Source organism: Mesoplodon bidens (genome assembly GCF_964165515.1).
Source record: "Mesoplodon bidens genome assembly, chromosome: 4".
Classification (NCBI taxonomy): domain Eukaryota; kingdom Metazoa; phylum Chordata; class Mammalia; order Artiodactyla; family Ziphiidae; genus Mesoplodon; species Mesoplodon bidens.
In genome coordinates this window covers 126900909-126912930 of record NC_138160.1, presented here as the reverse complement: position 1 = coordinate 126912930, position 12022 = coordinate 126900909, and the positions used below count along the sequence as shown (strand labels likewise).

At 36.4% G+C, this 12022-nt stretch overlaps 1 protein-coding gene and 1 long non-coding RNA gene across 2 annotated transcripts in view; one reads left to right on the top strand and one right to left on the bottom strand.

The window, feature by feature from the left end:
* LOC308615312 overlaps positions 1-12022 on the top strand; it is a 168791-nt gene that overhangs the window by 145017 nt on the left and 11752 nt on the right. The gene's annotated exons all lie outside the window — the stretch shown is intronic.
* SPINK5 (serine peptidase inhibitor Kazal type 5) overlaps positions 5429-12022 on the bottom strand; it is a gene marked incomplete at its 3' end in the record, with an annotated part of 66565 nt that continues 59971 nt past the window's right edge. The window contains exon 23 of the mRNA XM_081230626.1: positions 5429-5563. Within this exon, the coding sequence (XP_081086752.1) occupies positions 5429-5563 (135 nt within the window). The remainder of the gene's footprint in view (positions 5564-12022) is intronic.

Here is a 12022-nt window from a genome sequence, read left to right as displayed (position 1 = left end):
TTCCTCAAATGCCATCACCAGGGAGAATGTTAGTCCTGCTTACCCTCGGGATATATGTTCCAAGATCCCCAGTGGATGCCTGAAACCACAGATAGCACTCAACCCCATATATACTATGTTTTTTTTCCTATACATACATACCTCTGATAAAGTTTAATTTATAAATTAGGCACAGTAAGAGATTAACAACAATAATAATAAAATAGAACAATTATAAAGTTATGTGAATGTGGTCCTTCTCCCTCCCTCTCTCAAAATATCTTATTGCACTGTACTCACTCCTTCTTCTTGTGGTGATATGAGATAATACAGTGCCTATGTGATGAGATTGAGGTGAATGATATAGGTATTGTGACATAGCATTAGGCTACCATTGACCTTCTGAATAGGTCAGAAGGAGGATCATCTGCTTCAGTTAATCCATCAAACTATGATGATGTTGATGGCTGGATGACAGGAGCAGATAATGTCAATGGTTGGGAATCTTTGATAGTTTAAGGGTTTTTTTGCCAAAAACTTTTGGAAGGACATTGTAATCGGAAGGTGTCACTCTTTTTTTCTAACTCATCAAAGTGCTGCAAAGGTTGTAATCCTTTGGTGATCATACAGGTGACTTTAATGCTGTGTTCCATCCAAGGATCATATTCCATAATTTTTTCCTTTAATATCTGTGCAACTTGAAACACTTTGGCAAATTTTGGTAATGTTCACATTGCTGGTTCTGTTTCAATTTCTTCATCTTCCTCTCCCTCTGTAGATGACTCAATAAGTTCTTCCAATTCCTCGGTCTTTAACACTTCTCAGTGGCCTTCAATATGTTCTTCCACTTCATCAAGCATGTCAGAATATCCTTCTCCATCAACTTGTCTTGCCCTGTGAATGATTTTCCTAACTTCTCCATTGATCCCCAGGAAGCCTTTAAAATCATTCATGACTTCATAAATTTTTCCAGCAGGCATTTACAGTTTCTAGGTCTAGTTTATCCATTGCAGCTTTGAGGAATGTTATTGTGTCAGCAATAGTGAATGATTTCCATCAGTGCATTTTGTCCAGATTAGGGTCTACATCAGTTGCTGATCAAATGTAATCAAATACCAGGCAGGTGTATGTGACCCTGACAAATTGAATGATGCCCTGGTCAAGGGGCTGAAGTCATGAGGTTATATATAGAAGCAAAAATACAACCTTGAAATTTTCATTTTCATAGCACACAGATTCAGGATGGCCAGGTGCATTGTTTATTATTAGTAGGACTTTAAATTCCAAGCCTTCCTCTTCCAAGTATATTTTCACTTCTGGGTTGAAGCATTGGTTGATATCATTCCATAAACAAGATGGCTATCACCCATGCTTTCTGATTATGGTATCAGAACACAGGCAGATAATTTTTGTTTTTGAGAGCAAGTGGGTTCTTCACTCTGTACACTATGCCTGGCTTAATCATATGCCCTGTGGTATGTACCAGAGTTAATCTGTCTTTCCATGTTTTATGCCTTGGTGCCTCCTTTGCACTTTTATGAATGCAGGTTCTATTGGGTATCTTCTTTCAGAGGAGCCTCATTGTAATTGAAGACTTGTTTTGTATGACATCCTTTCTCTTTAATCAACCTTTTCAACTCTGTCAGAAATGTGGCAGCAGCTTCTTCACTGGCAGACGCAGCCACTCCAGTAATTTTTGTTTTTTTCAGTCCAAATCTATTCCTGAATCTCTGTAACCATACTTTACTTGCAGTAAATGGCTTGGTGTCACTAATTTCAGGGGATCCCTTGCTGAAGTCTTGGTAGAGGCTTGATGCTTTCTGGCCCAGCACCTTGCCGCCAGTCAGAACACATTTTCTATTCATGTCTTCCACCCACAAATCTAATGCCTTTTCCATCTTAACTAAGCACTTATCACACAATGTGGCTGTAACTTGTGCAGTTTGAGGTGGAGCAGCAAAACTAACATAAATTTCTTTTTCCTTCTTCACAATTTCGTGGATAGAAGATTCATTCTTACCAAAGATCTGAGCACCTCAGCACACAATATTTTTTTCCCCCTTATTAAGGTGAGAACTTTCACTTTGCACATAGAAGAAGAACCTTTTGGCTTTTCTTTGGCATATACGAATTGCCAGTGTCACTACTCTTGCACGCTGGGGGCATTATTCACTCAAATAAGGGTTATTTGAACAAAAGACTGTGATGTCATGACAGTTGATCTGATAACCTAGATGGCTAGTAAGTGACTAAGAGGTGGGATATGCTGGAAAAAGGGAAGATTTACCTCCTGGGTGAGATGGAGCAGGACGGTGCAGGATCTCATCATGCTACTCAGAACAGCACACAATTTAAAACTTGTGAGTTGTTTATTTTTGGAATTTTCCATTTAGTATTTTTGGACCTTGGGTAACTAGAGCCATGGAAAACAAAACCTCAGATAAGGTGAAATTACTGTGATGTGTGTCATAACATCCTTGTAGGGAATTTAAATGAAAAAGGCAACTTTTCATGTTGGTAAACAGTTTAATGCAAAGTATTGATATGAGGATATAAGGTTTAAGTCCACTTCTTTCAGTATCTGACCTCGCTTGGTCTCTGTCTCATCTTTGTATTGCAGATCACAGAAAATAAAATCAACTCTGCAGAAGTGTTACATTATGTACATTGCTCATAAACAGTCTGTCAATGATCCCAGTAAACTGTAAACATTTAAAAATGTTAACTACTATATTTTTATTCCCACATATTTCAGTAATTACTTAATTATCTTCACAATGAAGATGTGACCAATTCTGGGGTTATCTGACCTAGTATCATTTCCCTGGCCAGAGAAATGTCGATCACTCAGTTCAAGAGAACAGAAGCAGAACCACCTGGTTCTGACACTGTAATCATGAACGCCAGTGTACTTACAGGTGCTGGCACGCTGAGAGGTGTTGCTTTTGGGTTGCTATTCTCCTCACATCTTCCTTCCCTGAGTATGTGTGTATTAGTTTGGCGTATTCTAAAACAGAAGAGGAAGTTTCAAAGATGGGAAAACTCAAAGTTATAATGAAAAAAAAAGACAAAACACAACCAAGGATCAATATGAGTGACATTTGGGCATCAAACCAGAACTGAAATTAGGGATAGGGGCCGGGATCTGCATTCAACTATTTTCCAGTAGGCATCATTCAGGTTTATTCTCTCTCTTCTGATTTAGCCCCCGATTTGTACTCCAGGCCTGGTTCTATTTCATCACATTTCATTCTCCTGTACACTACACAGTCATGGAATTGTTGAATGTCAGAAATAAACTTGGAGATCATCTGGAGCAAAAGCCATTATTTTATAGATGGGAAAACTGGATCCCAGAGAGAAGTTTGACTTTATTGGATACCTATAATGTGACTTGGGGATTATAAAATAGAATATATTTTGTAAAATGTATTTTACATAAATATATATAAATTCTATATGTATGTTATAAAATATAACAATATATGATCATAAAGTGTGAATTTTATATCAGTAGTTGGAAAGAATCTTAAAAGATGAATTTTAATGCCTTTCTCATGAGAAATATTATATAGCAAACATCTACTTGTTTGCTCTGGTGATAGGAAACTCACTGTCTATCAGGACAGTTCATTTTGTCTTTGAACATTGTGCAAGTTGAAACTGCTTCCCTATAACTTCCTCTAAGACCATGGAAACCAATAATGTTCCATCTTCCCTGGGATAGCCTGAATCTTCTCTTCCTAATGTATACTCACAGTTCTTTACTTAAACAATCCTTTATCAATATTTTTATTATGGGCATTTCTGTAATTTCTGAAGCTCCCTTGAGTAAACTTGCTGTGGGTTTATACAGTTAATAGAATGCTTGTAGAGCACTGGATGGATAATTTAGGGCCTGACATTTACAATAAAGAGAAGTTGAAGGATTTCTGGGGTGAAAATAAGACATATATAGCAACAGATTCATGAATGGTTGTACTCATTCCTTAAACATTTAATAAGAATTAAGATTCCTTAATTATTAAAACTCTGTAAGATCCATAGAGAGACCTCAAGAGATTTATGTGCCCACAGATATTGTGCATACAAATTTTTAATGTTTCATCATTTTCTTTTCCTTTGTGGAAAGAGGTAACTTTCTCTATATTATCAAAGGAATCTTTGATCCCCAAATGTTTAAGGAACTACTGCCTTGGATATAACAGTAGTGTAGTGGAGAGAAAAGAAAACTGTGTTTAGACCCAAATCAACAAGATTAAAATCCAATCTGATCTACTTCCTAGCTTTGTCATTTTAAACAAATTACCTGGACTCTCTGAGCCTCAGATTAACTTTATGTGCAATGAAGATGATACCACTCTGTAGTGAGCAGTGAGAATTCAGTGAAACTGTGAATATGAAAGTGACTTACTTACAGATATAACATATAAAGCCCTCATATCCAGATTTTAGTCTATGTATATGAACTGCAGAATGGCTCTTGCTTTTGTGAATTAGTTGATTTAAAAGGAAATAAATGTAAATTCAGAAATTTTCCTGGGATTGAAAAGCAGGATATCAGTCCCATCCTCACATTCTGGGCCTTGCTTATAGTGTTCTAAGAAGGAGAGAATGAACATATATGGACTGCAATGTAAGTCTGAGGTGGGGTGGGGTAGAAAAGTCAAGATTTGCCACCATGCCCTTATTTAAAGCTGGTCAAATGAAGGCTGGGAACAGGTGAAGAATGTGAATGGATGTGAGAGTAAATAGCATTCGAGCAGAAAAGCAACAACAAATCTACAACCAATAATTAAAGTAATAAAACAAATTCCTTGTATTTAACTAAAATAAAAATCGCAATTCTTCTCAATAATCCTGTGAAGTCAGCTGGCCCAGAGAACTATCTCAAGTTTTCCAGGGAAGAAAGTGAATCTCAGAATGATAAGATAACATACCTGCAGATAGATTATAATAAATTGAGAATAGGTCTGCCGTTTGCTCCAGTGTGCTTTCTTCTGCATGATAGCACTTCCTGCTCCAAGAAGACTTGGAGAGGATGGGAAATCTGTGACTATCAGGTAGTCATAAGGCCATTAGAGATTAGAGGCTGGGCTGACTCTGTATCGCAATGATTTTCAACTTTTTTCTCTTTACACGAAGGGTAGATGATGTTCATGCTCCCATGAGTGCACATGGGCTTAGATTTTCTCTAATTATTGTAACCCCACCACTTTTTCCTTTCTCTTCCACTCAGTAAACTATATGAACAGTTTTATTAAAGGGATAACCTTAAATCCTCTCTATTTTATGCATGAATAAGATCATTCACAACATTTGAATTTTAACTGTTATGATTAGTAAATTGTTTGTAACACACCTCACATTCCTATCAGTACACTGCTCTGGGTCAACACTGTCATCAAGAGCCTCTACACTGGAAGATGGACTCATTGGACTTGTATACTTACAGATTTTCATGACAGAGCTTGCAAGGATTGCTGTATGTCTGGCCATCATCACCACAGACAGGCTGTAAAATCTTTGGACAAAGGTAACCCATCCTGGGTAATACTCGGTAGTGTTTGCACATCTCAGAGTTCTGAACAAGCAAAACATAAAGCACATTTGCTCAATGGCACTCAAGAGATATGAGCTTGGGGAAAACCTCTTGATTTCCTCAATCATGTATGAATAAATGATTAGTAAAGGAACTGTAACATAGGTTATACAAACTCACATATTCGTTTCACACCACTGTTAGGTAGATTTAACCTCCTAGATTTGGCTTTTTACTAGGGAAGTTAAGTAGCTAAACCAAGATACAAGGAAAAACAAAGCAATAAGAAAACAGAAATCCTACATGATATTGGGCACAGATAAACTGAGGTATGCCCATAGGAAAAAAACTACCATGCAAGAAATAATATCCCCCTTTTTTTTTCTTAAATGAAGACACTGGTTATATACAATCTAGAAAGGAGAGACTCAGAGGTAAATGCTAGGTAACCATATGGGTTTTTGAGTCCCAGCTCTGCCACTAGTTAGAGGAGTGATTTATCTGACTTCTCTGAGCCTTAGTTTCTCATCTGAAAAACATGAATAATAATAGCTCTTGCCTCATTTGTTTTAGGGAATCAAATCAGATAATGCATTTATATGCATACATAATACAGTGTTTGGCACACACTAAGTGCTCAGTATATGTCAGTTGTCAGTATGTTTCCTAAGGTAAAAAATACATAGATTTTTCATGTAGAAGAAGGAACATTATTTGTTCTTGGTAGTCTTTTGGAAGTGTGAGTTTAATAATGATGATGATAATAATAATAACTTAAAGTAGGACCAAAGGGAAAAAAACACAGAGAAATTTTTAAAATAAGATTATGAAAGACTTAAATTCAGTGGTGTCATTAATTACATTAAATATTACTAGGACCAAGTACTTCAGTTAAAGAACAGACATTATCAGACTGGAGAATCAAAATGACTCAACTTATAATATTTAGAAGAAGTATACTTGAACTCTATCTTTTTTTTATAATAACTTTTCTTAACATCTTTATCGGAGTATAATTGCTTTATAATGGTGTGTTAGTTTCTGCTGTATAACAAAGTGAATCAGCTACACATATACATATATCCCCGTATCTCCTCCCTCTGCATCTCCCTCCCACCCTCCGTATCCCACCCCTCTAGGTGGACACAAAGCATGGAGCTGATCTCCCTGTGCTATGAGGCTGCTTCCCACTAGCTATCTATTTTACATTTGGTAGTGTATATATGTCCATGCCACTCTCTCACTTCGTCCCAGCTTCCCATTCCCCCTCCCCGTGTCCTCAAGTCCATTCTCTACATCTGCGTCTTTATTCCTGTTCTGCCCCTAGGTTCTTCAGAACCTTTTTTTTTTTTTTAAGATTCCATATATATGTGTTAGCATACGATATTTGTTTTTCTCTTTCTGACTTACTTCACTCTGTATGACAGTCTAGGTCCATCCACCTCACTACAAATAACTCAATTTCATTTCTTTTTATGGCTGAGTAATATTCCATTGTATATATGTGCTACATCTTCTTTATCCATTCATCTGGCAGTGGATACTTAGGTTGCTTCCATGTCCTGGCTGTTGTAAATAGTGCTGCAATGAATGTTGTGGTACATGACTCTTTTGAATTATGGTTTTCTCAGGGTATATGCCCAGTAGTGGAATTTCTGGGTCATATGGTAGTTCTATTTTTAGTTTTTTAAGGAACCTCCATACTGTTCTCCATGGTGGCCTTATCAATTTACATTCCCACCAACAGTGCAAGAGGGTTCCCTTTTCTCCACACCCTCTCCAGCATTTATTATTTGTAGATTTTTTGATGATGGCCATTCTGATCGGTGTGAGGTGATACCTCATTGTAGTTTTGATTTGCATTTCTCTAATGATTCTTTAACTATATCTTTATAATTCAACCAGTAGGTTAAAAGTAAAAGGATGGAAAATATATACATGCAAACACTCATCATATAAAAGGTGGTATATCTATATTAATATCCCACAAAGTAGAATTTAGGACAAGAAGTAATAGCAGAGATAAAGAAGAGAATTTCTAATTATAAAATAATAAATTCAGTAATTAACCATCCCAAACATTTATGTACCTAAAGTATAGTTTCAAAATATCTGAGGCAAAAATTGACTGACTGAAGGGAGAAATAGGCAAATTTGCAAACATAAATGGAAATATTAACATACTTCTTTTTATAATTGATACCCCAGACAAAAAATATCAACATATAATATTTGAAAAACAAAATTAACCAGCTTGACCTAAATGATATTTATAGGCCTCTGTATCCGACAGCTGCAGACTATACATTCCTTTCAAGTGGACATGAAATTGTTGCCAAAATAGACCGTATTCTGGGTCATTAAGCCAGTGTTGATAAATTTCAAAATTGAAGTCATAAAATGTAAGTTTTAGGATCACAGTGGAATAATTATAGTCATAAATATGATAGCTATAAAATTCCTCAGTATTTAGAAATTAAGCAACACACTTCTAAAGAACTCATGACTCTAAAGTAATCATAACGGAATGTAGAAGTGTTTTGAACTGAATGATAATGAAAATACAAAATATCAAAACTCAGTAGCTAATGCAGTGATTTGAAGGAAAGTTTTAAGTAAATACATAAATAGAAAAAGTTTTAAAATCAATAAACCTCCATTTCAAGAAACTAGCAAATAATAAGCAAATTAAGCTCAAAGGAAATAGAAGAAAACAAATAATAAAAGAAATTTATGAAATAGAAAACAGAACAAAGCCAAACATTGGTTGTGTGAAAAGATTAGTAAATTGATAAACTATTTACAAAATTGACAAAATGCAAGAAACACACATTAGCAATATTAAAAATAAAAAGTGGTATACTATATAAATATAGATATTAAAAGGATAATGTGGAAATGTTATTAATAACTGTTTGCCAATAAATTTGACCACTTAGACGGAATTAACAAATTCCTTGAAAACCACTTTCTGAGAAGAAATAGAAAATTTAATAGTAGTCTGTCTGTTGATAATTATTTCAGAGGTCTAAAGAAGTATTTTCTAATTAGTTTTTTAAAATAATTCAAACATCTAAAGCGACTGTTTTAGACTGTGGTGAGTTCCATATCAATATAGATAATTCAGGGAGAGTTTAGACAAGCACCTTCTTTTTTTTTTTTTTTTTTTTCATGGTACGCGGGCCTCCCACTGCCGTGGCCCCTCCCGTTGTGGAGCACAGGCTCTGGACACGCAGGCTCAGCGGCCATGGCTCACGGGCCCAGCCGCTCTGCGGCATGTGGGATCCTCCCAGACCGGGGCACGAACCCATATCCCCTGCATCGGCAGGCGGACTCTCAACCACTGCGCCACCAGGGAAGCCCGACAAGCACCTTCTAAGAATCACTGGTAAAGGTAGGACTGAACCAGGTATATCCTTAGTATTTTTCAGGTATCTGCTGCCCCAAGGTTGAACTACTAAAATAAAGGATTATAAAGAAGCAACAAAGACAGAATTATGCTTCTCTTTTCTTACATAGCACATCAACTCTGAACAAATTCTCCACCTCCAAAATAGACCTAGGATTCATCCACCTCTCATGACCTCCACCGCTACCACCATGGTATAAACCAGCCTCTGTGGATTATTGCTGTGGCTAACTAGCTATCTAGCTTTTGCTCTTGTCCTTCTGCAGTGTATTTTCAATTCAGCAGGCAGAGTCATTCTTTTAAAACATAAATCACATCATGTCACTGCTCTTTTCAAAACCTTCATTCAGAATAATAGCTAACGCCTTTAAAATGGTCTACAAAATCCTACATAAGATGGCGTCCTGTTACTTTAATGACTGCCTCCTTCATAACTGTCTCTGTGGTCACTCTGTGTCAACTGTACTGGGCTCCTTGCTGTACTGTGATCCCTGCCTCAAGGCTTTGCTGTTCCTCTTCTTGCAATGTTCTCCCCTCACTTACATGTATGGAATTGATCCCTTTAGGAGGTGCAAATGTCACCTTCTCAGAGAGCTCTTTCCTGTACAAGCTACTTAAAATTGTATCCCAGCATTTACTAGAGCATTTTTCTACTTTATTTCCCCCTTGCTATTACATTTTATTTATTCACATCTATGATCTGTGTTCTTCCAGTATAAACTCCGTAAGTGTAGAGAGTTCTATCTGTTTTGTTTATGGCTATTGTTCTCATATGCACAGTAATGCTTGGAAAATAGTAGGTACTTAATAATTATTTGTAGAATGCATAAATGATAGCTAAATAAATGACAAAATGAATAATGAATGTTGTTCTCTTCCCCAAGAGAAAGCTCAGCTCAAAACTAGGTTATTCAGGAGGAAGCATGATCGGGTTTCTGGTCTGCTGGTGATATCTTATTTCTTGATCTGGTGTTAACATCACAGATATGATCACTTAGTAATAGCTGTACACTTATGATATATACACTTTTTCTATATGACTATTATACTTCAGTAAAATGTTTTTTTTTAAATAACACATTTTCGGAGGGATAAATTGGGAGATTGGGATTGACATATACACACTACTATATATAAAATAGATAACTAGTAAGAACCTGCTGTATAGCACAGGGAACTCTACTCACTACTCTGTAATGGCCTATATGGGAAAAGAATCTAAAAACAGAGTGGATATGTGTATAACTCATTCACTTTGCCGCATACCTGAAACTAATACAACATTGTAAGTCAACTATGCTTGGAAAAAACCAGATTTTATTATTCACAATAGCCAAGATACACACACACACACACACACACACACACACACACACACAGACAATGGAATATTATTCAGTCATGAGAAAAGGAAATGCTTCCATTAGTGACAACTTGGATGAATCCTGAGGGCAGTGTGCTAAGTTAAATAAGTCAGACAAAGAAAGTCAAATACTGTATGACATCACTTATATGTGGAATCTAAAAAAGTTGAACTCATAGAAACAGAGAATAGAAGGGTCGTTAACCAGGGGATGGTATTGGAGAAAATGGGAGACATTGGTCAAAGTGTACAAGCTTTTAGTTAAAAGATAAGTTACGGGGCTCTAATATACGGTATGGTGATTATAGCTAATAATACTGTTATATACTCAAAGTTGGTGAGTAGATCTTAAATATTCTCACCACAAAAAAGGAATGGTAATTATGTGACGTGATGGAGGTGTTAGCTAACACTATAATGGTAATCATTTTACAATCTGTAAGTCTATCAAATCAATGTGTTGTACACAAATTTACATAATGTTATATGTCAACTGTAGCTCAATAAAGCTGGGGGGGAAATAGCAGATTTTGTGCATAGCTCTTCTCCATGCTTAGGGATCCCTAGTATAGTGCCTAATTTACTAGAAATATGTAATTAGTATGTATTTCACTAGTGTAACTCATCTATTATTCTACTTGATTTGGGAAAATAATTAGATAAAATTCATGTTTGACACCTTTCTTTCTTCTTTTTTTGGGTCATCAGATTAGGTGCTAAAGTCTCCCTTCTAGGACCCAATTCAAGACTGCACTTTGTGAATGAATATACTTCATGCTCTCATATCTTCTTCACTTCTTTCTACTCCTGACCTTGGCAAAGCTCTAAAAAAGCAGTCCCATTAGGCTCAATGTAAATATAATAAGTATAAAATTACTTATTTATATTTACATAAGTATATAATAAGTATAAATAAGTTCAGCATAGCATTCCAGGCTGTTGGAAGAAGGACTTGGTTGGGAGTGGGAGGAAGTTGGGTGAAGAGCCTTTCTGGTCTGCTGAAAGAGTATTTCTTCTTGTTTGAAATTCCTAAAATAGATATTTTAAAACTTGAAAAAAAAATGATCAATATTAGAAATAGAATAGATGTCCAGTAGAGATCATTTGAAGTTGTACAATAAAGTCTTTTCGCAAAGCCATTCATCTACCAAAATGCATAATTCCCAACATGTTTTTCAAAAATGAACATTACTATTAATGTTTCATTTTGTGTAGTCAGTATAGAACTAATGAAAAGTTGCCTCATTAATGGGAAAACTTTCCTGGGGAAATTTCACTATTTCACTTTTCCAATTGAAGTCCATAGATGGATTAGAAGAGATTGTGCTGTTGTCATATTCTATGTGCTGCTATTGTAAAGCACTGAACCTTATTTTTAAAAACCCCAATTGAATACAAGATGGCACCAGAATGCCAAGTCAAGAATTTATCATCTGGGGCTTCCCTGGTTGCACAGTGGTTGAGGATCTGCCTGCCAATGCAGGGGACACAGGTTCGAGCCCTGGTCTGGGAAGATCCCACATGCCACGGAGCAACTAGGCCCCTGAGCCACAACTACTGAGCCTGCGCGTCTGGAGCCTGTGCTCTGATAAGAGAGCCCGCAATAGTGAGAGGCCCACGCACCACGATGAAGAGTGGCCCCCGCTTGCCACAACTAGAGAAAGCCCTCGCACAGAAACGAAGACCCAACACAGCCAAAAATAAAATAAAATAAAATAAAATAGAAAAA